The sequence below is a fragment of the Platalea leucorodia genome, assembly GCF_965183815.1.
Source record: "Platalea leucorodia genome assembly, chromosome: Z".
Classification (NCBI taxonomy): Eukaryota; Metazoa; Chordata; class Aves; order Pelecaniformes; family Threskiornithidae; genus Platalea; species Platalea leucorodia.
In genome coordinates, this window is record NC_138858.1 from 26,995,801 (window position 1) to 27,023,009 (window position 27,209).

At 39.5% G+C, this 27,209-nt stretch overlaps 1 protein-coding gene across 1 annotated transcript in view; it reads left to right on the top strand.

Moving 5' to 3' along the window:
• Positions 1-19,622, top strand: part of TBCA (tubulin folding cofactor A) — a 33,899-nt gene extending 14,277 nt beyond the window's left edge. Inside the window, exons 2-4 of the mRNA XM_082337371.1 lie at positions 4,012-4,117; positions 15,105-15,191; positions 18,261-19,622. Coding sequence (XP_082193497.1) covers positions 4,012-4,117; positions 15,105-15,191; positions 18,261-18,341 — 274 coding nt within the window. The 3' untranslated portion in view covers positions 18,342-19,622. The remainder of the gene's footprint in view (positions 1-4,011; positions 4,118-15,104; positions 15,192-18,260) is intronic.
• The last annotated feature ends 7,587 nt before the right edge of the window (positions 19,623-27,209 follow it).

Below are 27,209 nucleotides of genomic sequence, written 5' to 3' on the forward strand. Positions count from 1 at the left end.
GCTTGTCATATGTCATAGCTGCATTTCAAAAGAATTTAAAAAATGCAATAGCATTTTAAGGTAGCTGAGAGGATACCTGTTGTAATGTATGCCTTTTTTTTTTTTTAATACTTTGAGTGCACGAAGGACTAGAATTTCTATTTTGTGACCAAAGTTAAAAATTATTCTTTTAAAAAGGGTGAGCACCCTTCTCTGCTATTGGTGTCCATTCAAGTTCTTTTTATGGAAGACTACTTAAAAACAGGATTGTTTTTACAAAAGAGAGGAAAAGAACGACTCCTAAAATGGAGATTTAGATACCTAACTTTTAGGTAACTGGTCACAGAGCTGACAACATTTCTTAACACAATGTGCCTTTCAATGTATGGAACTTTTTGGTGATAACTGTTCGGTTTATTTGCAGAGCTATTACAGTATGCAGGATATTGTGTAGCTGAAATAAGGCTAACCATAAAGTATCAGATGGGTACCAGGTGACAGATTGTTTAAAAACAAGAGGATATTTTAAGGAACTGTCTATTGTAGAATAAAGGCTTATTACACATATACAAGTATACATGTGTAACATACAATTTATGTGTATGTATGTATGTATGTGTAGTATAACTGATAAGTAGTAAACTACATTGATTCCTTATTTTTTATCATTCTGGATTCTTCTAGTTAAAAGTTAAAGTTACTGTAGCTTATATCTCTTACAACACTGTAGAATGTCTGCCTGTAGCGGTTTTTATGGTTGCAGGTTTTTTCATCTATAAATGACCTGTGTACTTGAAATGCAACAAATTATGGTCTGGCATTTCCTAGTATCTACCGAGCTACTTCCTGTGTTCAGTGTGTATGGTCACACCATATATAAAGATTCTGGTTTAGTATATGTTTTAATCTTTTGGGGAAGAAGAAGAAGGAAAAAAAACCTGAAACCATCCAAACCCCCACCAAAACAAACAAACAAACAAACAATGCAGGATCTTGTTTCTAGATAGACAAAGGGTAAAGGAAGAACAAAGGAACAAAGTGTCATGTGGGTATTTTTGTGTAGAATTCTGCTGAAATTTTAGAGGTGATTAAGGGATAATATTGCTTCGTTATGAAATTTCACTTTCCTTTTGAGAGCGAGCTGTTGATTTAATTTAGCATCTCCTCAAGCTACATGTTCAGTAGAAATGGCTTCATGACATGTAGAGGAAGGATCTAGTACAGGAAATGTCTTCAAATCAAAACTTCTTAATAGCATTAAACATCAGCATCCCAATCTTATTAATAATAAATTGAATGTTAAATTGGACAATTCTGACTACTGAACAAAGTGCAATGGAAAATTTGTCACAGAAAACAGTCTCATATTTCAGGTTTTATGTGTTTCCTTTTTTGAAAGCAGAATATTTCAAGTTCTGCTTCTGAAATGTACAATTAGTATAGAAATAGAAATATATAGATAAATGTGGATGCAATTCTTAAGTATCCAGATATGAGAAAGGTGGGCAAAAAATCAAGTTAAATTTAATTCTAAACTAGGCCAGAACATGTAGTCCTTTTCTGTTTGATAAAAGGAAGCAAACTTGAATAGCAGTCAGTTTGAAAAGCTAGTGTGCATAGATGGAGATGCAAGTGTGAAAATGTAATGTGGAAACCTAAGTAATTACAAACCTTGTGCCTTTTGTTTTAGCCAAAAATTAAAATAATTAAAAATGCTGGGTTTAGCGATGAGAGTTGCCTTTAGTTTCAATGGCATATGCACTTCAGTAAGTGAATCAACATAAAAAATGCTTTTAATCATATCTCTCTCCATCTGCTCCTCAAGGAAATTTGCTGTTCTTGTTCAAAAAAAAAAAAAAAAAAAATCATCTGTCTTACAGGTTGATTAAAGTTAACTTTTTTGGAACCTAAAAATAGAAAAGCAAGTAATACTGTCTGGAATTAAATCAAGCAACCTTGATCAAACAATTAACTCATCCTCTATTAAATCAATATTTGCTGATGCTAATACTGGAGCTAGTTCCAGTAGCTGGAATTAAAGCCACTGATTTAGTGTCTTTATTATTAGTAATTAGGCTGCCGTCTTTCCCCAGTACTACTTCTCAAAGCTAGTACTTGGCTGACTTGTAGAAACTGGCATAGATGATACCTACATTGCATGCTCTACACACTGCTAAAGCTTCTTCATAAGGCTGAAGGCCCTCTCTGGTGGTGTGACTCCATGGGGGTTGAAATGAGTTTAGGTGTGTGTTGCCACAGCCCAACTTAGATCAACTGTTGTGGAGCCACAGCTTAAGGCTATTTTAGAAAAATGATTTTTGATGATGTGAACTCTTAACAAAAGCAGGGAGAGTTCCTGCTGTTGCAATATCAGTATATTCTCTTTGGAATTTTTCTCAATATATTACTGCAGTGGTGCTTTTGTGGCAGCTTCAGCTCACAAAAGATTCTTGTCATCCCAGTACCATTCTGTCCCTCCTCAGCAGCCGTTCTAGTAGGGCACTTAACTGTGACAAATTATGAATTAATTGGCTCTGATGCGCTAACATGACCATGAAGCTCTCCACTAGGCCTTTATTTATTCTCTTTTCATTTGTGTAATATATTCTTTACTTCTTGGATCTGATTATATTCTTTTGGCTGTTAAGTTCTCCTTAAACAATCTTACACAGGCTGATCTGATGCTTATTCTTGTTTGGGGAAGATTTTCTTTGGCACACTCTCAGGTTTGCAGTAGCATCTCAATGTTTGTTTTGGTCCTGAATTAGCTGATCAGAAATTACTTTGACATTCTCCAGATCCTGAAGGATATTTTTTTTCGTTCAGATCTAGCATTATGTAATCCAACATATACCTCATGAACATATGTAACAAATTGAGAGATGCAACAGCAAAATTGCAGTAACAACAAACAATGAAGTTTGATAATGGACTTGCAATGCAAAAAATTACTGTAGGGCGTCAGGCTAGACTAATATTCTCTTCTGAACTTCAAAATTTTTTACATTACTCTTGAATCTATGCTTGTTAGTAAAAAGCATCCTGCTCCCAAGTATGGGTCCTTTATTAGGATTAAAAGATGGATTCTTTTGCCTTTGAAAGATAGGCCATAAAGAAAATTGCTGTAACTTAAATTATGGAACTGTTACTTTTGTTTATAAGCCCCAAACCAGCATCAAGGTCAATGGAGAAAATACTCTAAAGAACACAAAACTATGAGGCTACTGCATAAGTTGGGAATTCTACTTTTCAAGTTTTTGTATGAAAAGTAGTATGGGAAATAATGCATTTAATGGCATGGAACGTAGTGATCAGGAAAAAAAACATTCTGGGATCAGAGTTTGTGGAGCTGAAAGTGCTGTTTCTTTTCATTTACATGGGGTAACTTTTTTCAGAGTTATTGCTAAGAAGGATGTCTGTCATTATTTATCTAATAATGCAGGTGCAGTGGTGTTATTTAGTAGTGAATAGGAAAGAGGAAAGGTGACATGATTGTTACAGCCAATATATACTTGCAAAACAGTGAGAACCTGGATGATGTTGAGAAAGTGTGGCAAATACTGATCTAAAAGCTGATTATAACAATGTTGTCTTTGCAGACATCTTAATATTGTTTGTTTTGGCTACCTATGATGTGAGGACTTTTTTGAGATAGGTAGCTTTCTTCTCTGTACTACTGTCTTTATTAGCAGTCATCTGGATCTACAAGGCAGCTTACCTGTTCGTTATGTATTTGAAATGAAGTACCAATGTATAGCTCTTTTGGGATATTCTGTATGGATAAGCCCACACCAAATCTTTAAAAATATTTTTAATTGAAATTATTCTTATAAGAATCATTATATATTATAGCTAAATTCAGCATTTCCTAGATGCATTTTTTTTGCAGTGGTTAAGAGCCTTTTTTTATAAAACTGTGTATTATCTTATAGGACTGCAGCTTTCAGTTTTGGGTTTGTTTTTTTTTAATTAATGGTGTAACTTTTTACGGTAATAGAATGAGATTAACACAATCACTTGGTTTAATTGCAGATTGGCCAAAGAAAAAGTTATGTATGAAAAAGAAGCAAAACAGCAAGAAGAAAAGATTGAAAAAATGAAAGCTGAAGCATGTGATGATTATGGAATTAAGAAGCAGGTAAACTATCCTAAAACTTGTTTTATAAAATCATTCTTTGCTTTCATTTAATCATAGTAATCCTTAAATAAAAGAATCTCCTGTAGCTTTTTCCAGGCTCCTGTTATATAAATACTAGACTAAAATCCTATCAATTATGAAAGTCCTAATAAGCATTTGTAGAAACTTCGTTTGCTCCAGAACTGATAAATTATAAGGAGACTGTGTATGGATTACTTAGCACTTGGTGTCAGGATGGCTATCGCTCACTAACAGTGTGTGTGAGGCCATCATGAACTCTCTTTCTCAGAGATACCAAGAACCCGTAAATACATGGTGTGGATGCATTTAGGTAAATGAAGTGCTTGCTGGTAAGTACAAATGTTGCAGTGAAGTGAGAATGCTTGGTAGTTAATATGATGAAACATTTCAACTCCTGAGTATACTGGTATCCCTTTGGTAAAGTCACAGACCTCAAGGAGAGAGAACAAGGGGTATGCAGATGCTCCTAGCAGCTGCTAGAGTTTGTACTGAAGTCACTGACGAGCAAGGTGCATGCTGTAGTTTCATCTGTTCAAGAGTATGGTGTAGTGTTACTATTACAATATGATTAAATTTTTCTTGGAAGGTTCCCCAGGAAGGACAGTGGTTGCAGACAGTTAGTACATGCCCTTTTGGAAGGAGGAGAAGTGTCAACTTTCCTTCTCACTGAGAGAAGGCTTGGGTTTGGGAGATTTGGGTTTATTCTTCACAGAAGTATGGGATGTCTGTGTTTAACTGTGGCCTTTATATTCTTTCAACTAAATATGTTATCTTTTAACTATGTTGTTTTTCCCAAGCATCTCCCAGATGTTTTCTCTTAAATCTTCACTGAAACTGTAAATTAAAATTCACTTGTTTCAATAGTCTGGTGGCCTCGTGTTATAAAACCTAGCCTACTGTTCGCCTATCTTCATTTTTAAACAATGGAAGAGTAAGTCAAACAAACTCAAATATAAAAATTAATGAAAACAAGATAGGAGAAAAGCCCTTTTAGAACAAGCTAAACCAACTTTTTTAGTAAGTTCATATTTCAGTTCATGTATATGTGTCCTGCCTTGCTCTCATTACGCCATGGGAAAGAAATACAAATAAAGAATTTTATTTCTAGAGCTGAACTGTCTTCTGCTTCACCACGAATTGAGACTCTAAGATCCTACAAAATAGTAGTCTTTCTGAAGATCCGCTGGTGCTAACGAGAACTAATGAATGCAATTCCCATTTTTAGTGTCCCCCATTCATCAGATTATTTGACTGCACCATGGTATTTCCGCAGTGACCTGCAAGGTATCATCAAAGTCAAAACCAGGGAAGGCTGTGAACTTCTGCTGTGAAATGAAATGTTACACAGTACTTGAAGGTGTTCTCAGAGACCAATGACAAAAACCTTCACAGAGAACAGTCTCAATTCACTCAGAAATTGCCTGATCAGCTTTGAAAGCAATCAGTTCCTCCAATGACATCTTCACTTCTTGTTCTTTCAGTGCACTTTGCATTCTGGAAGTTGTTAATATATTAGGTTATGAAGAATTTGGAGGTTGAGAAAGAATGCGCACACTTTTCATAGGATCAAATCTGTTACTCTAAAGAAAATTATATAATACCAGGAGAGTTTTCTCAGAACCATATTTTGGATTGAGTTAATACTTGAGACGTTCTTCAGGAAAAATACCGGTAGTTACACATTTTAAGAATTGCTTTTAGTTAATAATTCCTAATCTGAATAATTGTATTTATTTAAAAATATGGTTATAGTCTTTATTTCAGTAATGAAAAGTAACATTTGGGGGATGGGAATTAAGTCAGTCATTTGAGACTAGGAGAATAATTCTGACTATTATTTTATCTGAGTTATCAGCTAAATCAGATATGTATATACAAATCAATCCAGAGTTGAGGGAGGGATGCTTAAAAGCATTACTTACCTCTTAATGTACTACTATTCTCATTTAGCTTTCTAGTTACAACTCTGCAGTAAAACATATGGTTTAACAGCACAGGAGTGACTATAGAAAATTTTACTTTAAAATGAATAATGCCATTCCTACAGCATATGTAGACCTTAGGGTGTGTCTGGTCTGTAAGGAGGGATCAGTCCCTTTGTAGAACAATAGTTAGGGTTTGACTGAATATTTTTCTCCTAACTCCTTACACAGTGGGGCAGCTTGTGGTTCCTGTGAACTCAAGTGATCTCTGGCTGAGGCAGTGACCAACTCGGGTAATTGTTAGTGCCTTCACCTACACTGTCCAGAAAGACTTACTTAATGAGGAGCAGAGTAAATATGAGAGAAACCAAAAGGAGTTTTCTTGCACTGCTGGTATTTGCTGACCAAGATTATAAATTGAAGACCCTGTTGTAGGGTGGGAGAAGACTTTGTTACGGTAACCCAGGATAGGTCCCTTCCTCCCATCTGAATATGTAGAGTCCCAAGCACGTTTTATCTCATTGTCACAGAAACCCAGGATAGTTTCCTTCCCCCCTCATCTGCCCCTGCCTTCGCACGGGCACCAGCATGACAGTGGATCTTGGAATTCTCTCAAAATTTGGACAACAGCACCTGTAGTACATCAGCGAGTTCACTAGTGTGCAAAACAGGCCACTGCATATATATGATACGTTAATCAGTGCAAGTTCTATTACCCACCCCTGCAGTGCTGTCCTTTGAGCTTTACCCCTGAGCAGGGCTCCGCTGTGTCGGGTCCCCGTTTTGCTTAGCATCGCTGTCCTGGGGCTCCTACCATGATAACGCTATGCTTTCAGTAAAGCCAGAGCTTTCACTCACTGTATTGTGCCTCATCCCTGAGGGATCTGCACCTGGTTTTCACCCGTAACACCTGTATATTACCATTGTCCTGGGTGCTTGTTGTGTTTGCGCTACTTGCTGTGTTGCAACTCATGTACTTCAGCTAAATCTGAGCTGGGTGAGAACTACTGGTGGTAGGCAGTATATCACAGGGAAGGAATCTCTAGCATTATGGGGCAAGGAAGCCCTTCCTTTTCATAGAATCATAGAATTGTTAAGGTTGGAAAAGACCCTTAAGATCATCGAGTCCAACCATTAACCTAGCACTTCCAAGTCCACCACTAAACCATGTCCTCAAGCAGCACATCTACCCATCTTTTAAATAGCTCCAGGGATGGAGACTCAACCACTTCCCTGGGCAGCCTGTTCCCGTGCCTGACTACCCTTTTGGTGAAGAAGTTTTTCCTAATATCCAACCTAAACCTCCCCTGGTGCAGCCTGAAGCCCTTTCCTCTCGTCCTATTGCTTGTTATATGGGAGAAGAGACCAACCCCCCACCTTGCTATGACCTCCTTTCAGGAAGTTGTAGAGAGCAGTAAGGTCTCCCCTCAGCCTCCTCTTCTCCAGACTAAACAAGCCCAGCTCCCTCAGCTGCTCCTCATAAGACTTGTGCTCCAGACCCTTCACCAGCTTCGTTGCCCTTCTTTGGACACGCTCTAACCCAGCGCAGAGTGCACTTATCCAAGCCGTGAGCAGCCAGCTTTTCCAGGAGAATGCTGTGGGAGACAGTGTCAAAGGCCTTACTAAAGTCCAAGTAGACAACATCCACAGCCTTCCCCTCATCCACTAGGCGGGTAGATTATACCTGGTGGAATACACCAAAAGTCATTTAATATTTTTCCTAACTTCTACAAACCTGATAAATTTTATATACAGTAGTTCAGGTTTTATTACAATTGTTTTCAATCTAGTATTTCATTAAAGTACTTAATAACCCTTTTTCCTACAAGTCTCATAGTTGACGACAGTGTGATTTTGAGATATAAAAACATACAAAAATTTTTCTTCCGTAGCTTTTTTTTTTTCCCAAATACTGATCTTCACTTATTATGTTTTTTCTGCCAATTTGGCTCAAATTAATTGTTACAAGCTTTCCCCTAAATTCTAAACTTCTTATATCTGCCTTTTGTAGACAAAAACCAGATGATAGCAGAGTGGTTTTTTTTTTTTTTTTAAATAAGCTGTAAGTGATGGGGGTCAGTCTCTTCTCCCAAGTATAAGCAATAGAGTGAGAGGAAACGGCTTCAAGCTGCACCAGGGGAGGTTTAGGTTGGATATTAGGAAAAACTTCTTCACCAGAAGGAGAGTCAGGCACTGGAACAGGCTGCCCAGGGAAGTGGCTGAGTCTCCGTCCCTGGAGGTATTTAAAAGACGGGTAGATGTGCTGCTTGAGGACATGGTTTAGTGGTGGACTTGGCAGTGATAGGTTAACGGTTGGACCTGATGATCTTAAGGGTCTTTTCCAACCTGAACGATTCTATGATTCTATGAAATTCTGCATATAATTCCTGTAGAGGGTCATGAAGAATCCTGACTGGTAGCAGCAAGTAGTGTAATTGTACCTCCATGTGCATTTTTTCGCAATGAAGCCTTAGTTTCTACACAGTTGTAGTGGTTCTCAATATATGAAGACACAGAGCTTCATAATACTTTATCTGTAATAGAAACTTTTCACGCTGATCACTCGTGAGTGCAGGCTAATTAATGAGAGGAACCAGTAGTTTTCTGTATTTCTGTGGTTGTTGATGTGTCTTGTACATAAACAAACATCCTTTCCCATCTAATGCTTTTATCTTGAGGCTTGTGAGTGTGGGAAAAGCCTGAGGTATCTACTCCTTGTTTCCTCTCAGTGGGATTGTAGATATATTCTGGAGTTTTTGTTAACTATCAGCATTTTTACTGACAAATTATATATTTTAATTTTTAAAAAATAGCTATCCTACAGTTCCAAATTACTACTTCTGTAATGTCATTTCCAGAGGAATTAAAAATCCAATGGAATTAACATAGAATTTAATATCCACATGTCAAAGAATACATAAGAGTGCATGAAGTACATCTTGCTAATACACAGTTTTTTACAAATATTAGTGAAAACAGCAGTATTTCTCGTGCTTTGTTGAGTGAAAGGTACAGTATCTCTGAAAACAGCTAAAAATAAATACATTTGGAAACAATGTATATTATTTTGGAAAATTGTTATGGAAGATGAGATTTGCTGCTAATCTTGTTACTGGAGGAGTTCGCACTGAAAGGAACATGGTAATGTTTTGTAACTTTCTAATTTTTAAATGTCTGTTTAGCCTAAAAGAAATACTCTGGTTAGCTCAGTTGGTGTTTTAAATTTTTAGCTCTTTCTAGCCCCACCCGATTGGTTCAAACAAAGTTTCATTATTCTCACCAGTCAAGTACAGTAAGATTAGATGAAACATACAGTTTCACTTAAGTCTGATTATTTTCATAAGTTTTTTGGGGTTTTTTTGTTTTGTTTTTGGTTGTTGGTTTTTTTTTTTTCCTAAGAATAGATGGTCTTTGCTTAATAATCTGAACTCTAGCTCTAGTTGCTTAGGTAAAGAGGCAGTGGAAATGCTAATGCAGAGTCTAATGCTCCCCCTTATGTATTTGGACAGTATCCTTAACAAGCACAGTTTGTTTCCTTAAAAGCTAGCAACTTGGAATTCTCTGTATGAAGCACAGAATAACATTCCTAACACTGTAACTGGTATTAAAAATGCTTTCAAACTTTGGTTTTATTGCCTGAGGTGCTTTCTGAAAGAGACCAAATCACAAGAAATCATTACTGTGATCTTCTTTTTTCCCTTTTGTTTTCCAAAAGCTGTTTTCCTTTATATCTAGGTGGGTGTAAGTACCTTTTGGATTCCAGACTTTATGCTGAAGATTAAAGGCACTTGTGCAGTTTTTGGAGTAAGTTAGTATGGCAACATTCCTATGGTAGAAAAGACCTGCCACCAAGATGGGACATGATTCATTTCTTTTTCAGTTGGGCTCTCTTTTCCTGTGCTCTAGAGGGAGCAAAAAAATCTGGACTTGACTTTTCTGCCTTCTGTCTGTTTAGGGAACTTCCCATGTCTGGTCTGCTTCCAATTTTAGCACAAATATTTCCCCAGCTATTTAATCTCCACAAAACAGATGAGGGATTCCTTCCAAACCTTCAAGCTTATTCTAAAACATCTCCTAACCAGCCTGCTACCTTTTGGCAAAGCGTGCATTACCTAAAGCATGGATTCAGGATCTATATCTTATCATAACAAACAACCAAAAAACCTCCAAACCAGGAAAAAAGCCCAACCCCCTCAACTTCTCCTCCAAGCTTAATCACCCCCACAAAAAGTTGGGGGGTGGGGGGGACAGAGAGGAAATTTGGCTATTTGTTCTAACAAGCCATTCTTGTTGGGAGAGCAAGTCTTTTGTCAGTGTTTTCTTTACACCACTCTGAAAGCAACCTCTTCATTCAGATGTCTACCACCTCTCACCTGTTTACAGGGTGAGGTTTATACTTGCATCAGCATGGATCTGTTCAGGTAGAATTTTGAACTGCTGGAAGGAAGTGTGCTGCCTGCTGATTAAGTGACAACTTTCTGTAATGGGCAATTCCATTATCAATCCCCTAAGTTAATTCTAAAGGAGCAATATCTGTAATTTATGATACAGCCTATTTAATTAAAAACTTTTTCAGTGGAGGATGTGGAGTTTTGCTTCTGTCCTCTGAAAAGACCTCAATTTTTCAGCTTCAAGTCATGTGGTGTTCTCCTTCCACCCCCTGCTGCTGACAATGAAGAAAACCTTGTAGTTGTACATTAGCGGAAAACAGCCAGTCACAAACTGTTTTCCAAAAAGACCAAAGAAACCTTTCTGCCTTTTGTGTCCCAAAGTGATCTGCTTTAGAAGAAACAGAACTAGCCCTCACCTGAGAGGAGCTGCAGAGAAAGCTTGTTTGAAACACTGAGGCATTAGATCTAGAAGGTTTCCTCCTCCTCCAGCTTGCTTGCTACAAATGGTAGGTAGTTTGTGGTTGATACATAGCCATTTCAGTTCTTGAAACACTCCAGCACTATAGAAACAAAACAGTATGTTCTCAAATTCTTTACTGCAAGCTTTTCTTCATGGTCCTCTGGAAGTGTTTTGATCAATGTATTTGACAACTCACCTACAATGGACTGCAGCATACTCTTGTGTCCTGTATTTGTGGATAGCTCAAGCTTCTTTTGGGCCTGCTCTGTGAAAATAAAACAAGTTGCTTCAAAGGCAGCAGAACTAACAAAATTTGGTTTCCTACAGTTTCTCTGTGTGTTTGCATTTTTTTCCCTCTGTATTCACCTTAATGCCCTATCTCCTCCGAGTTCCTGCCTTCCCAATGACCAGCTTTCTCCTACATCACCTATGCTGTCCTACTCCCTATGTCCCCATGCCACTGTCCTGGCCCAACACATTGTGCCTTTATATTCCCTGATTACCAGTGAGGCGAGAAGTAATACCATGATGTGGATTTAAGTTACAAATATGTTGATTAGCCAACCAGTAGCCTTCGCATGACTGTTTACTTTGTGCTACAGTCTTTTCCTTAGTAGGATTATGAATTTTGGAACCATTGGTGTTCATGATGCTTAGAGATGTCCTATTTTCTTTTGGGTCTCTGTCCTTCCATCAGCTATGGCTGTAATTAGTCAATGGATTCCAAGTGTTTTAAAAAGTTTCTGATGAAAAGTAGTTCAAACAAGTGGCACTTTTCTTAGCAAACTGAATTATTTGCATGTTTTTTTCTTTTCGTCCCTACCATCTTTGAGTAGATCCATGCTGTTATGATTATCTGTGCAACAAAGGTCAAGTGATTACGAGGCAGTATTTAAAAGCATGAATGCATGCGCATATAATTCATACGCATACAACTTATTCATATTTCCCTTTTTCTCAGCCTATCTTTTCTGTTTAGAACACCACGCCTGTCATATAAAATATTGTCACTGTATCCTGTGACCCAGTAGTTTATTAGGCTGTCCTTATAAGATCAAGGAAAGATCCCTATGGAGGTTTTCTTGTTGTTGTTTTCAAATTATTTGTGGATCTGCCTGTCTCTAAATCTCTTGGTTAGATGTGGGTCAGCTGGAAAACGAAACAACAAACAAACTCCGCTTCCATCTTTTTGAAGCTGATAAAACTGTTCTCCCCATTATACAATACATCAGGCCAAGCAAAATTGCTTCCTGTTGCAGAATACTCAGTATTAACACTCATAAGCAGTAATACTTATTTGTATTCTTAAATGATCAAAAATTTGTTTCGGTGTAAGTGCTTGGGTGATCCAAAAAGTAGAGAATCTGCCTCATGAGCAGCTCTAATATGCCTGAAGTTGAAATAGTAGCTTTGAACTTTCATTGTGGGACCTGCTAAAAAACAAAGTTGCTTATGTTTAAAGCCTTGGGCATTACCTCCTCAGCTGTTTCTCATAGAGTCATGTTTGGCCTTTGTGCTTATTTTGAACCTGTAAAGTAATTGTTTGATTTTAGTTATGGTGCCCTTCCACTTAAGCAACTGGTAGGTGGATCCGCGTCTTGGCATCTATTCTGCTTTAACTGTCACTGCAATCTGGAATTTATGGAAAACAGACTGAAGGCTACTGATAGTGCATTATGCACACCAGTTCTTTGACATCTGATCCAATTTACAAAAAAATCCACATCACATTTAGTAAATATGCTATATATACCCCAAGAGTTAGAGCTCCATCACATCTGAGGAACCTGCTTTCTTTTGAAAGATGCCAGACATCTGCTTCTTTAGTAGAAATACCTTCAATCCTGAAAGACAACTGACTAGAAATGTGGCTGGTTGAAGAGATTTGTTTAACTGGCTTTTTCAGTGCACTGAAAGGAAAGGGGACATCATCCGCGCTGTAGCCACAATAGCTCTTCTGGTCCTATGTGCACTTACCGGCAACAAATTCAATTTGCTTCTCCCTGTACATATGTTTGTGCTTTTTTGCTTTTGTCTTAACACTGTATTTAGATGCACTGCAGTTATACCAGTTTTTTCATACTTCTGTTTGGCATTATAATTCACAGAAACCTTGCAGATACTTACGGTTCTTTGCAAAGTTGGATCAGTTTCATGTAATAACTTCCTCTGTGGCCTGCTTATAATCTAAACTCCTTACAGTTCAGTCGGAAAGTTTGATAGAATTTGGAGAGCAAACACTTTAAAAATTCCAGTCCTAAAGCTTCTCTAATTATTTGAGCTTTTAACTTTGCTTTATGATAAACATTTGTAAGAGTAAATGGTCTATCTGGAATTATCAACATTACCTGAAAAAATGTGCTTTATGCAGAAGTTATCAAAGTTTGCAGAGGTAGCTTGGTAATCAAGTAATAATATTCATTCCACAAAATTCCTGTTCCAATCTCCAACTGTTTGCACCTACTGAATATATATAAATATATATAAATAAAACTCAGGTACCCCTTTGGATGTCAATCAAATTCTGTTTTGAACGGAGCGACTGGGGTAGTTCTGTTCTTTTCTTACAGCAGCCAGGACTACAGCTTACAGATTCTAGATTTATGTGCCTTCCCAGATCGCTTACTGAGCAGCATGTATCAAATAAGTTACTACTTTTCATATCACCTACCAGCTTTACAATACAGAACTATATAGCAATACTGGCCCAAGGAAGTTATTATTGGATATTCTCACTCCTGTAGGTATTCTTTATAGAACAAATTTCTACTACATAAAGCAGAAGGCATCATCTCGTGCAGTTCATGGCACACCTCATTCTATGGAAGTTACAAACCTTTATTTATTCATTCACTGCTGAAAGTATAATATGCAGAGTTCCTAGTCTTATTTTTAATACAGTCCAACACTGAATGCTTAAAAGAAAAGTGATAACACTGATGAGAACTAGAACTTGGGGATGCTTAACTTTATTTTTTTAAACACTTGTCACCCATCTTTGCTTCATTGAACTGACACGTTTTGCCCTAGATTCTCTGAAAGAAAATTAGAAACAAAGTTTTTAAACCCTTTCTCTCAAAAATCACTTGAACTAAGACTTAAATATATGACACTTAAAAACATGGTGATAATGTCTTACTACACAAGGCCTTCCTGTATGCATAAATACATTCTTACCTGTAGCTTATCTTCCCTTTTACAATGGCCCTTCAGTACATCAGCATTAATACTGAAAGGAGAATACAACATAGGAATGACAGAATGAAGTAAGCCATTTAAAGGGAATGCCTTCTGTGGCAGATTATCCTGAATCCAGAAGAGGTTTCATATTTAAATATCTAACAGATTTTCATTTCTACATAGATTTAACATTACTGAACAACTCTGCACACCTTTTCCTCTCAGTGGTTGGATTTCAGATCCAGAAATGTTCCATGAAATAAATGTTCTCTTGTTTAAATCTGAAGTTGTTTTCTGTAGGAGGACGCAGGACATTCAGATTCAGTGGGGTGCCAGTTTAGTAATTTTGTTCAAAGTGCATGGTGAGAATAATCTTTCTCCTAAAATGAAGCACAAGGATAAGTAATAACTTTTTATGCATGATAAGCATCAAAAATATGAGCCTGCTGGTCTTTGCTTTTCATTTTTCTTTACCTTTGTATTTCAGTCAGAGCCTCCTGCAGCGTGCACACAATGTGATCAATAACTCAATAACTTTTTTCATGCAGTAATTATCTCTATGTGGTATTATCTGAACACTGTTTTTCTTTATTACCCAAAAGATGCAGGAGATATTTATATAACCAGCTGATCCCATTTTGGATGAAGCTGCTTCACGACAGCAGGAGAAAGTTTGTTTTAAATCGCCTTTTTAACAAACGCTGTATGGAAAACTTACCAGGCAGTACTTTTTTCTAAGGGAAAAATTATTCTAAATACTCTTCTGCACTTAATACTTTGTTTAATTAAGCACAAAGTAAATGGAAGTGTCCTGCAAATTAATGGAGTTTTAAGCAATTCTGTTAAGCGAGTGTCTTTTAATGAAAAAGCCTGTTCAAAAAAATGGGTACAACTGTTCTGAAGTTCCTAGATGATGACTGGACTACCGATTTTTTCAGAGTAAAGACTTGCGTTAAAAAATAACATTCCTGTCTGGAATACGTTCTCATTTCTTTGGCTTCTAATTTTCACAGATCGAGATCTTACAAGAGTCACGAATGATGATTCCAGACTGCCAGCGCAGATTAGAAGTTGCACATGCAGATCTTACTCAACTACTAGTAAGTATAGCACCATAATGCACTGATGAAGAAATGCTGCTGTTCCTTGATGAACTTCGATAAACATGCTTGTCTGCAGTGCAGTTGCAGCATATTAGAACAGGACTGAAGAATTACTTTTTATAGGTTGCAAGACTAGCATCCTATAACGTACCAATATTTAATTTTAGATAACAGTCTTTGCAGACTTGGTCTTCAGTCTATGAAAACCATGTGTATTAGAATATTAGAAGCTGTCTTTAAGGGAATGTACACTCAACATACACTTAAAATACTGAACTCCTAGAATGGACTCTGAATTTCTGTGCTAGTTACATGATCAGAAAAAATAGTTCACCCATGTTAGGTAGTTTTCTAGATCATGTAGATGTATATAATATGCTTATAGCGAACTCAAATAGTCAAAATACTTTGCTTACTACTTTTATTATGCTACGGACAAGAAACAAGACAGTGGAGTCCTTGCCAAGTACTGCTTTTATGATTTATTAGTGAGGTGAGCACTAGTGCCACATTTTTAAGATATGTATACCTGCAGGAATAAATAGTATCTTGTACAAACAGATTCAGTGAAATTATACTAAGTTTGGAGATCACCATGCTTGCTTTAAAAGCTGCCTTCTCATCAGGAATTCATCTACACACGTAAATGCTACTGTGAGGCTAAAAATACATACCCTAAATTAAGCCCAAGACACATCTGATGGTTAAAATGGAAATCCCTTCTCAAAGGAAGACTCGAGGTGTCTTATCCTCAGGTAGTATGCCTCTACTGTTTTCCAAAATAAATGCTCAGTACCTGGCAGGATTTAGGGTCTGTTTATCATTCAACTGGTTACTTGACAGTTAGCTGGTCTAGATTTCAGTGGCATGCAGAAGTGGTGCTATTGATCCATAGAGTGTGCTGTACAAACTTAAAACAAGGAATGGGGGGAGTTACTATTGTAAAGAATTTGGAAATCTTTAAGGGTTGCTTTCTCTGCTTAGCTCATGTTCAATGATTTTATTAAAATCAACTGCATAGTAGTATGTTTTTTCAGTTGTCAATCTGCTTAAGATTTTTCCTAATGGCACTCTTGTTCTGAGGTCTGTGCTTATTGGTTCCAGTTATGCTGTCCTTGGTATTAAATACTTAGCAGAATAAAATAAAGGTATGCATAGGTCAAATCAACTTACAGGTGACAGCCATTATCCTGGAATTTAATTAGGACAAAAGAAATTACCTGTGCTTTGTGTTGTGTAGAACTAGCATTTTCAATAATGGTATAGCCCTTGTTTCATAGAATCATAGAATGGTTTGGGTGGGAAGGGACCATTAAAGGTCATCTAGTCCAACCCCCTTGCAGCTGGCAGGGACATCTTCAACCAGGTCAGGTTGCTCAGAGCCCCATCCAGCCTGGCCTTGAATGTTTCCGGGGATGGAGCATCTGCCACCTCTCTGGGCAACCCGTTCCAGTGTTTCACCACCCTCATTGTAAAACATTTCTTCCTTATATCTAGTCTGAATCTGCCCTCTTCTAGTTTAAAACCATCAACCCTTGTCCTATCAGAACAGGCCCTGCTAAAAAGTCTGTCCCCATCTTTCTTATAAGCCCCCTTTAAGTATTGAAAGGCCTCAATAAGGTCTCCCTGCAGCCTTCTCTTCTCCAGGCTGAACAACCCCAGCTCTTTCAGCCCGTCCTCATAGGAGAGGTGTTCCAGCTCTCTGATCATTTTTGTCGCCCTCCTCTGGACCCACTCCAACAGGTCCATGTCCTTCCTGTGCAGAGGACCCCAGGGCTGGACGCAGCACTCCAGGTGGGGTCTCACCAGAGCAGAAGGGCAGAATCCCCTCCCTCGACCTGCTGGCCACACTGCTTTGGATGCAGCCCAGGATACGGTTGGCTTTCTGGGCTGTGAGTGCACATTGTCAGCTCATGTCCAGCTTTTCATCTATCAGTACCCCCAAGTCCTTCTCCACAGGGCTGCTCTCAATCCCTTCATCCCCCAGCCTGTACTGATACCAGGGATTGCCCCGACCCAAGTGCAGGACCTTGCACTTGTCCTTGTTGAACCTCATGAGGTTCACACAGGCCCACTTCTCAAACTGGCCCACGTCCCTCTGGATGACATCCTGTCCCTCAGGCGTGTCAACGGCACCACTCAGTTTGGCATCACCTGCAAACTTGCTGAGGGTGCACTCGATCCCGCTATGTCATTCATGAAGACATTAAACAGTACTGGTCCCAGTATGGAATCCTGAGGGACACCACTCATCACTGATCTCCATCTAGACACTGAGCTGTTGACCACTACCCTCTGGATGTGACCATCCAGCCAATTCCTCATCCACTGAACAGTCCATCCATCAAATCCATCTCTCTCCAGTTTTGAGAGAAGGATATTGTGGGGGACCATGTCAAAGGCCTTGCAGAAGTCCAGATAGATGACATCCATAGCTCTTCCCTTGTCCACTGACGTAGTCACTCCATCATAGAAGGCCACTAGGTTGGTCAGGCAGGACTTGCCCTTCGTGAAGCCATGCTGGCTGTCTCAAATCACCTCCCTGTCCTCCATGTGCCCTAGCGTAGCTTCTAGGAGGATCTGTTCCATGATCTTCCCAGGCACAGAGGTGAGGCTGACAGGTCAGTAGCTCCCAGGGTCCTCCTTTTTAAAAATGGGTGGAATATATCCCTTTTTCCAGTCCCCAGGGACTTTACCTGACTGCCAGGACTTTCCAGATATCACGGAGAGTGGCTTGGCGGCTACGTGAGCCAATTCCCTGAGGACTCTGGGATGCATCTCATCAGGTCCCACACGCTTATGTATGTTCAGGTTCCTCAGGTGGTCACGAACCTGGGCTTCTCTTACAGCGGGATGGACTTTGCTCCCCCAGTCCCTGTCTTGCAGTCCATCCACTTGAGAGGTGTGGGAGGAGAGACTGCTGGTGAAGACTGAGACAAAAAAGTAGTTGAGTACCTCAGCCTTCTCCTTGTCCATTGTTACCAGTTTTTTTCATAGTTACCTTCTTAAATTTAATCCCATGTCAATTATTTTCAAAGTACTCAAGAATTTTGTTTTTGATTCCAGGAAAATGAAAAAGAATTGGAAGAAGCCGAAGAGTATAAAGAAGCACGTTCCATACTGGAGTCAGTGAAGCTGGAAGCCTAGAAGTTTTTCAGTACTCTCTTTATATGCATTAGCACTGGGTCCGTTCCACACTTTCATTTGACTATGGCTCTATTACTATTGTTGACTTGCTAAGGTTCCCTTTAGGCAAACTGGCCTTTCTTTAACTGCAAGATGCATCAAATAAAGGATGTTCTGAAACATCTGTGTGTTCCATATTCAGGCAAAACAGAAACATTTCCAGTTCACCTCAAAAAGGAAAAACAAAGCCGATTTAGTCTAAGTGTAATAGCTAATATACAGAACTTAATCTGCACTATTCAGGCTAAGAAACGAAGTTTAGCTATGTAAGGAATGCGAGGGACCAATAAATACTTTAGAATGAAACAGAATCATAGAATGGTTTGGGTTGGAAGGGGACCTTAAAGATTCGTCTAGTTCTAACCCCCCTGCCATGGGCTTTAGAAGCACCTTATATTTGAAATAATTTCAGGCCATTATAGCAAAACAATCTGTACTGAAAAAGGAGATGGACTAAATGACCCTTCAAAGTCACCCATCTTTTTTCTATGATGCAACTTACCTGTAATTTTATCACGTAAGTACTCCTTGTTTATCTTTGAGCCCAAGACAGAATTAAGAACTGATTCCAAATCTTTCTCAATTTGCCTGGGGTTGATTTAGAGCCCAATTCACACAATTACTATTGATCAAAATTCTGTTACTTTTTCAAGAAACAGAATTTAGCAGCTGACTAGTATGTTGTCAGTTGGGTCTGCTGGTGTTCTGGACTGAATGCTCTTCCTGAAAGCACCTTGGCCTAAGTGAGTTTTTTTTTGAACAAAGCTCAAACCCCAGAAGATGAAAGAGAACTAATGGGTAAGGGAACAATGCTTAATCTGCTTGGAAGACCATTAAAATATTATGTACAAAAGCTGTGGTTCTTTCAGAATAGCTTCTCTAAACAGTAAACAGTAAGCTCTGCTGATGAACAAGAAAGCTTTTTACATTAGTTTTTCTAGTTTGAAAGTGTTCTGGCATGTTCCTTAAAGGCAACACAAAGCACAGTGTACCTTTTGTGTGGTGCTATATTGAATACTCTTAATAAAATTTTTTGTTAATTTGCGTGAGTTTGGGTAAACTGCAGTTTCAGTACCTCTATTTGTGTACCTTAAGCACATTGACAGCAAATAATAAGTCTACTTCTCCATCACTCTTAAGCACTGCTCTGACAGATTATCAACACCACAGGATTCCTGATTGACTACAGAATAATCTGCTTTTGAAGTGACCCCAGACCAGTACTAGACAGTGCTAAGAGGTGAAACCTTTTGTGACGCTTACAGTGGTTTTTGTAAGAGCACATGCACACCTTCTTACCAGCATTGTGTCGTAGGCACGTAAGTGCCAAACAGACGCTGCCCGGTTCACAGCACAAATGAACTGCTGTCGAGGAGAACATCTGTCTGAGTACTCATTTCAGCCAGCTGCTTCCACAGACCTTCACCAGGAAAGGCAGCTGGAGTGGACAAAGCAGATCACGTCTTAGCTGACGGGCTGCAGTCAGCACAACAGTAACTGTATGCTTGCGGCCATCAAGTGGAGCACGGTGAAAGTGGAGCATGGTGAATAAACGCTGAGTTGAAAAGGACGTGTGGGGAGGTGTCAAGTCTGCTGGGTAAAGCAGAATTTAAAATAAAAATTACTCTTCTTCAGGAGAAAGAATGAACACTTCTGGAAAACAAACCCACAGAAAAATGATGCACAGTTGCCGAGTACCACAAGAAATGCAAGTCAGCATGAACGCTAAACAGAGGCGCTGAAGGAAAGTAGCATTGTGGTATGGCTTAAGTTCGCATTTAGAGTTAAAGGCGCATGGGACTGAGTAGCTACCATACAAACCAGACTCCAAGGAAAAGTTTCTTGGTGCAATAGTTTCTAGGGTAGAGTGGTTTCTCATGTTTGCCTAATACTTCTCCGTCCAAGCTGTTTTATAGCTCCCTCCCTCCCATCATGAGCCAAGATGATACTCCCCCGCTATCCATTTCTTCTTCCCTCTTACCAAGCTCTCCCAAAGACTGAGCATGTTCTGTTGTATAGAAAAGAGCGAGCCTCACTGATGAAAATCAAGGTATGTTCATACCTGAACGGACTTGCTCTCTTCTTGTCTCCAGGTGCCTCTGGAAGCGTCTGACTTCTGAGAGGACAGCAGCACAATACCTGTAAAAACGATACCAAAAAATTTTGACAAGGCAGCAACAGCATAGGGCTGGCCCCTGAAGGGTGACTGGCAAAGCCATGCAGGTAACGCATGACTCATGCTAGCAGAACGGTTGATCCAGCAATACATTACAGTAGACTGCCTTTTCCCAGCAGTGCTCTGAGTGGCCAGATGCAGATTATTCATAAAGAAGATGATTTTTGCTGACAAAACATGTATCATTTAGACTGGATACAAGTTCCATATCGAAGTAAAATGCAGAAAATTAAGCATAAGCAGTAGTATTGTTACTACCTTCTCAGATCACAAACTCAAAAGGCAGTAGCACATCAAGTGATACCATGTTCTTTCTATTTTTAAGGTTATCTGCTCTTTTTGGAGTTACATAGTCTGCATTAGTGGATACAAGAGACCATCCCAACAAAGAAAAATCCTGTGGGCAACGTTTTTGACTTCTGTTGTCTTTGAACATTGTGACTAGCTTTAGATGCCTCTCAAAGTCTACCTAAGATGGAAATGATTGAAATAATCATTTTCATATGATTATACCTGTTAATTTATTACTCAGTTTTCATGTTGCACTCATCATCAGTGCATTTTTTACACCCTGGGCAGAGGTACCATCCTTTTAATTATACCTCTCTCGCTACCAGAATATGTTTAAGAAGTTTCTCAATTATTTGGCAGTTGAACAAAGCATTTGTTTTACTGAGAGGTCATAGCAGAACAGGCATCCACGTTACAACCTGACTGAAGAAACAAAAGAGGTGATTTGAGAAGAAAAAGGGAGACTGAAAATAACAATTGGGAAGTAAATTATTGTTTTAAGTTCTGTGCCCATTGCTCTGATCACATGCTTGCTAGATACTACCTGCTTTTTAAGTTTATGCTTGGACTGTTAAGATTCTTGCCCTTCGATTCAGAAGATGTGCTGCATCTGAAATACAACTATAGGGTCTAGAGCACAAGTCTTATGAGGAGCGGCTGAGGGAGCTGGGGTTGTTTAGTCTGGAGAAGAGGAGGCTGAGGGGAGACCTTATTGCTCTCTACAGCTACCTGAAAGGAGGGTGTAGCGAGGTGGGGGTTGGTCTCTTCTCCCAAGTAACAAGTGATAGGACGAGAGGAAAGGGCCTCAAGCTGCGCCAGGGGAGGTTTAGGTTGGATATTAGGAAAAACTTGTTCACCAAAAGGGTAGTCAGGCACTGGCACAGGCTGCCCAGGGAAGTGGTTGAGTCTCCATCCCCGGAGCTATTTAAAAGACGGGTAGATGTGGTGCTCGAGGACATGGTTTAGTGGTGGACTGGGTAGTGCTAGGTTGGACTCGATGATCTTAAGGGTCTTTTCCAACCTTAACGATTCTATGATTCTATAATACAGAACAAACTTGGTATCTTCACCTGGAAACTAATATTTATTAAGTCCTCAGTTATACTGTATAATCAAAACTGAAAGTAGCGTCAAAACTCCTTCCTTCACTTGAAAAACTGCCCCAACACTCAGGCAATTACTTATAACTGGCTAATTTACAGGCCAGTTGCTTTTGTTATGTTACTAAAAATGTTTTAATTAATGCAAAGCATTTTCTTACCCAGCAATAATTTCCCAAAGATTCTTTGAAGGCAAGTTTTTTATATTCATAAAAGCAATCACGATTCTAAAACAGTGTTTCTGACAGGCCTCTAATATAACACATCTGAAAAAGTACCTTGAAATAGTCTGCATGAAAAGCAAACCTTGCAATTTATTAGCACCATCTTTTGGGTTGTTGTTTTATGGTGTTTATGTTCTGGGAGCAAGATCCAGGAAAAGAACTTAAGTATTCAACTACAAGCTGTGGTTTTCAGAAGAAAATTAAGAAAAGGATCCAAGAAACATCCACGCTTCAGCACAAACCGTAGGAAGCACACCATTAAGCCACAAATCCCTTCCTCACCCCTATTCTTCTGGCTCTAACTGCAATAATTAAGCTGCATTTCTTTCTACCTGGGTTTTGCAACCCTGAACCTCTGCTTAGAATCCAGTGTTTACGTCAGTTATTTCTTCCAAAACACAAGCAGAAAAAACAGCTGCCGCTGCATCCTTTTACCCTTTTGTTTCTTAGCCAAACAGGTACCACTTCCTTGAAATGTGGAAATCTGTTCTTACAACTGGCCACTCTATACTAGAGACCAACCAACAACACAAATAAGACAACTAAAATTTTATACTCAACAAAATAAATTTTGGAGTGACTTAAGTAGTATGGGGAGCAGGGGGAAGCACAATCTGGTCCAAAAGCACTTGCACAGGGAGCATCACTATGTACAGGTTATTACTGGCCATGGCTTACTAGCATAAAAGAGACTGAATAATGTTCCCCCCCCCCCCCCCCCCCCGACAAAATATTGCTCATTGAGTTGAATTAGCTGAATTTCACCAAGATCACACAGCATAGGTTAAAAGGACATTTATCCATTGAAATACAGTTTCAGAAGGGACTGACTGTGTATCAGATCCAAGACTTAACATCCAACAGAATAAGCCTGTATGCACGTAATTGGCTACAAAAAAGGACTACAAGGTACATCTTCAGACAGGAGGCTCCAACATCCTTTAAGAGGAAGGAAGAATTAACTGTACATAGATATTTCAGGTTAAATCCACAAAAAGGATAAAGGTGGTACAGCACATCTCTTTCAGAAGTCCTGCTAAATGCCTTGAGGTAGGAAAAGGGGACTGACTGCAGAGCGCAGAGCCAATTAGCACAGTGCCACTGAATCCAAGGGCAAGCATTTCATAAGCGTCTAATGCTCATGGATCTGCAGAATATAATATACCCCATGCTACAAACACTTCTGGCATGCTCTGTCGTATTTTGACTTTCGGGCTTTTTGACTTTCAAACTTTTTTCAAGGGAAAAGTTTGGGCTTTCACAAAAGCCAATAAATTAAGCAAGAAGTTTCTAGCCAGCAGGAAATGTCAAGATTAGGAGCAGGGAAAGAAGGGCTTTATCTGTGTCCAGGTTTCGGCTGGGGTAGAGTTAATTTTCTTCCTAGTAGCTGATACAGTGCTGCATTTCAGATTTAGTAGGAGAATAATGTTGATAACACACTGATGTTTTAGTTGTTGCTACATAGTCGTTATACTAAGTCAAGGACTTTTCAGCTTCTCATGCTTTACAGAGTGAGAAGGCTGGAGAGGCACAAGAATCTGGGAGGGGGCGCAGCCAGGACAGCTGATCTAAACTGGCCAAAGGGCTATGCCATACCGTATGGCATCAAGCTCAGTATATAAACCAGGGGGAAGCTGGCCAGGGAGACCGCTGCTCAGGGACTGGTTGGGCATCAGTCAGCGGGGAGTGAGCAACTGCATTGTACATGACTTATTTTGTATATTCTCTTATTATTATTTTCCCTTCCTTTTCTGTCCTATTAAACTGTACCTCAAGCCACAAATCTTACTTCCCCCCGCCACCCCGATTCTCTCCCCCATCCCACTGGGGCGGGGGAGTGAGCGAGCAGCTGTGTGGTGTTTAGCTGCCTGCTGGGTTAAACCAGGACAATCTGCCACCTAGAAGACCTGTTTTCAAATCCTTTCTGATTAATCTAAGGCAGAGGCTTGAATCCAGATCTGCCAGTTAAAAAAAAACCAACCACACAGAGCTGCTCTATTTCCTTAGAATAACGTACTGTTTTGGCAACCCACCTCCTGCATCTCTGGTGAAAGCCTTCAACTCTGACTGCAGCCCAGTCTCCTGCACTCCTGTAACACTGACTGAGCTGGCTTTAAAAGCCCAGACTGACGGGTCTCCCACAGAACACCTATTCTCTTTGAGGGGGTGGGCGGGAATAGAATTCAAGTCCTTGGGTCTAAACCAAGCAAGCAGAGGGGTTCCAATCAAGGAAAATGCTTAACTACTGGGCAATACCTGCCACTCGTTCCTAATAGACTGGGGACCTTAGAATTACCACATTAGTAGGGCAGGGGGGTGCACAGCCTCTTACACTGGGTAGTTACCACGAATTTACTACTAAAATTGAATGGTCTGACCGCCCCAAAAGGTACAGTTCTGTTCAACTCGCCTGTGTGGCAAAAGAGGTGAAAGAGGAAGTGTGCATATTTAATATGTAGGTGATACAAGGCTGTTCAGTATCTTGAAGGACAAGATTAGAACTCAAAAGGTTTCTGACAAATTGGAGGGAGTTTAGAGAAAAAAAATACATTTCAGTAAGAACATATTTAAATAAGGAAAAATGCAAACTTTGTGCAGCAGATAATTTCTGCTGCCATGTAAAACACAGGAAAAGATAAAAGCTAGACAGCATTTCTGAAAGAGATGTCAGAGTTTTAGTGAAATATATGCAAATATTAGCCTAGCTCACAAGACATTGGCAACAGCCCTTACACTCTCCTTCATATTAGTAAGGCTTCATCTAGAAGCTTTATCACAGCTAGAAGCTACGACTAAAGGAATGAACAAATAGGAGATATTCAGAGGAAAACAGTGAAAACTACCCAAAAGACTTAAAAATGGTCACTAAAAAAGCTGGAACAAATCCAGATGTTTTAGCCTGGAGAATACTCAGGGTGGTAATGGTAACAGTCTTCAAGCATATACAAGATTATAGAGGAAAGGAATAAACTTTTGCTTGGCAGAAAGATGCAATGGGCTTCAGTTACAACAAGGGAAAAAAAGTTGGAAGGGTTCCTCCCTCCTCAGAAAAAGACCAAGACAAATGAAGCTCTGGAACAGATTGCCCAGGGAGGCTGTCGGAGATGCATTCCTGGAGGTCTTCTCTTGACCAGGCAGCTCTGTCACACGTGACAGGGAGAGCTGATCTACTTACGCATTAGGGAAAAGCATCTAAGGTGGATGGAGCAACCATCCTTCCCTTGGCAGCACTCATCCCTTTAGGCTCACCCGCTCACACTGAAATGTAAAAAAAGGCAAGATGCATGACACAGCTGAAGTGAACGACTCTGAATACAGTGAAGAGCTGATCCCCAGAGTCCCCTCAAAGGAGAGGATTTCAGTGATACATACCAGACCTTTCAGACCGTGCACTGCACATTACAACACAGTGGATTCAAAGAAGCTGAAAATGGTCCTCCCGAACAAAAGGACTAGTTGATGATGCAGATGAAGTCTGGATTTTGTCTGGCTTCTCACTTTTTATTCACATTTCTGAACACCCACCACTAATGCAATGCCAAAAATACCTCAAACTCCCACTTGTCAGTGGTTATTTTGTGCACAAGTGACTCGTTCAGGCAAAGATAAGAGGCCAGAAGTCTGGACTGAAGCTGAAAACTGAAGGATGGAGCTTGCAAGAAGTGAACTGTGGGGCCTGCTGGAAGCAACTGTCAGGGAAGTAGCAAATTCAACTGAAAGTCTCACCCTTACTACAGACTCAGAGCAGGACTACAAGCTTGAGGGAAAGGAGAAGATGACATGCTGCTTATGGCCTAACCATCTTAACGGCCCTCCTCCCACCTGATCTCTCAGAGCACCCCCTCTTTATAAGGAGCCAGGACTACACCACTGACAGAAAACACAAAGGAGAACCACTTACTGGGTTCTCTTCCATGTGCAATCGTGGCTATACTCTGTTATTATATATAACACAGGCCTCACGATAAACCCAAGTGATGGGCTTAGGACTTCAGAGAGGATGGCACAAGAGATGTGAAACCGCCACCTTCCCCCAGTTTTCTAAATACATATTCAACCACAGTGAAAAAAACAGCACTTGAACTTTGCAGATTACTTGCTAGCATGTCCTAGGATCCTGTGTTTTGGGTCAAACGTCACTGGAACTCACCGAAGTCCAAAATCTAGAACTACTCAGCATAAATATTACCTTTAACAGGAAGAAGGAAAACTTCAACCTTACAACAGTTTTGTTTCCTTATTGTTCTGAAGTTCCTGTAGATGTTACATTAGGTGGAAGGAAACCCAATGACACACAGAAAGAGCCTCAATTAGTAAGGTTAACAGAAGCTGAATAGGTTGAAATTGGAAAAATAAGCACATTATTTATCTATCAATTACCACTTGCTCCCCATTTCAACAAAAGGAAATAAAATTTCCTCATCCTTCCTAACAATCCAGAGGCCTCCTCCTGCCCCAGCATAATTAGTGGTAAATTTCACCACAGCTCTCCATAAGCAATCAAAAAGCCTACCTAATTAAAAAAGTAATTAGTTTACACAGATAGATGTGAGTGGGTAGATTAGTTTATGAAAATAAAATGAAATTCCTCTGGATGCTTTTAGCAACTTGGCTTCCTGCTGTTTTACAGCTTCTACACATTTCCAAGGGAGTGGGTTAAAAAAAAAAAAAAAGACTCCATTTGCAAATGAAGATGGTACCTTTCAAAACCAATTGATCAGATATGTCAATTTTATAATTTGTCCTCTGTTTTCAACACAGAAGATAAACTTCCTATTTTTGCATAAAAATCAATGCCTCCACAAAAGGACTAACACGTGTTATGTTTCATTCTCTTGGGTCATTTACACAACACCTACCCACCAGGTCACCTAGGTGCCAAGCTGAACCAATGCTGAACCTGAAAAAGGAAGGCTTGAGAGCTATCATCCAGCACACCACAGGATTTATAAGAAGCCAGAACAGCTCCTGATACCACCACAGGATTTATAAGAAACCAGAACAGCTCCTGATACCAGACCAGACCAAGGGCTCTTTC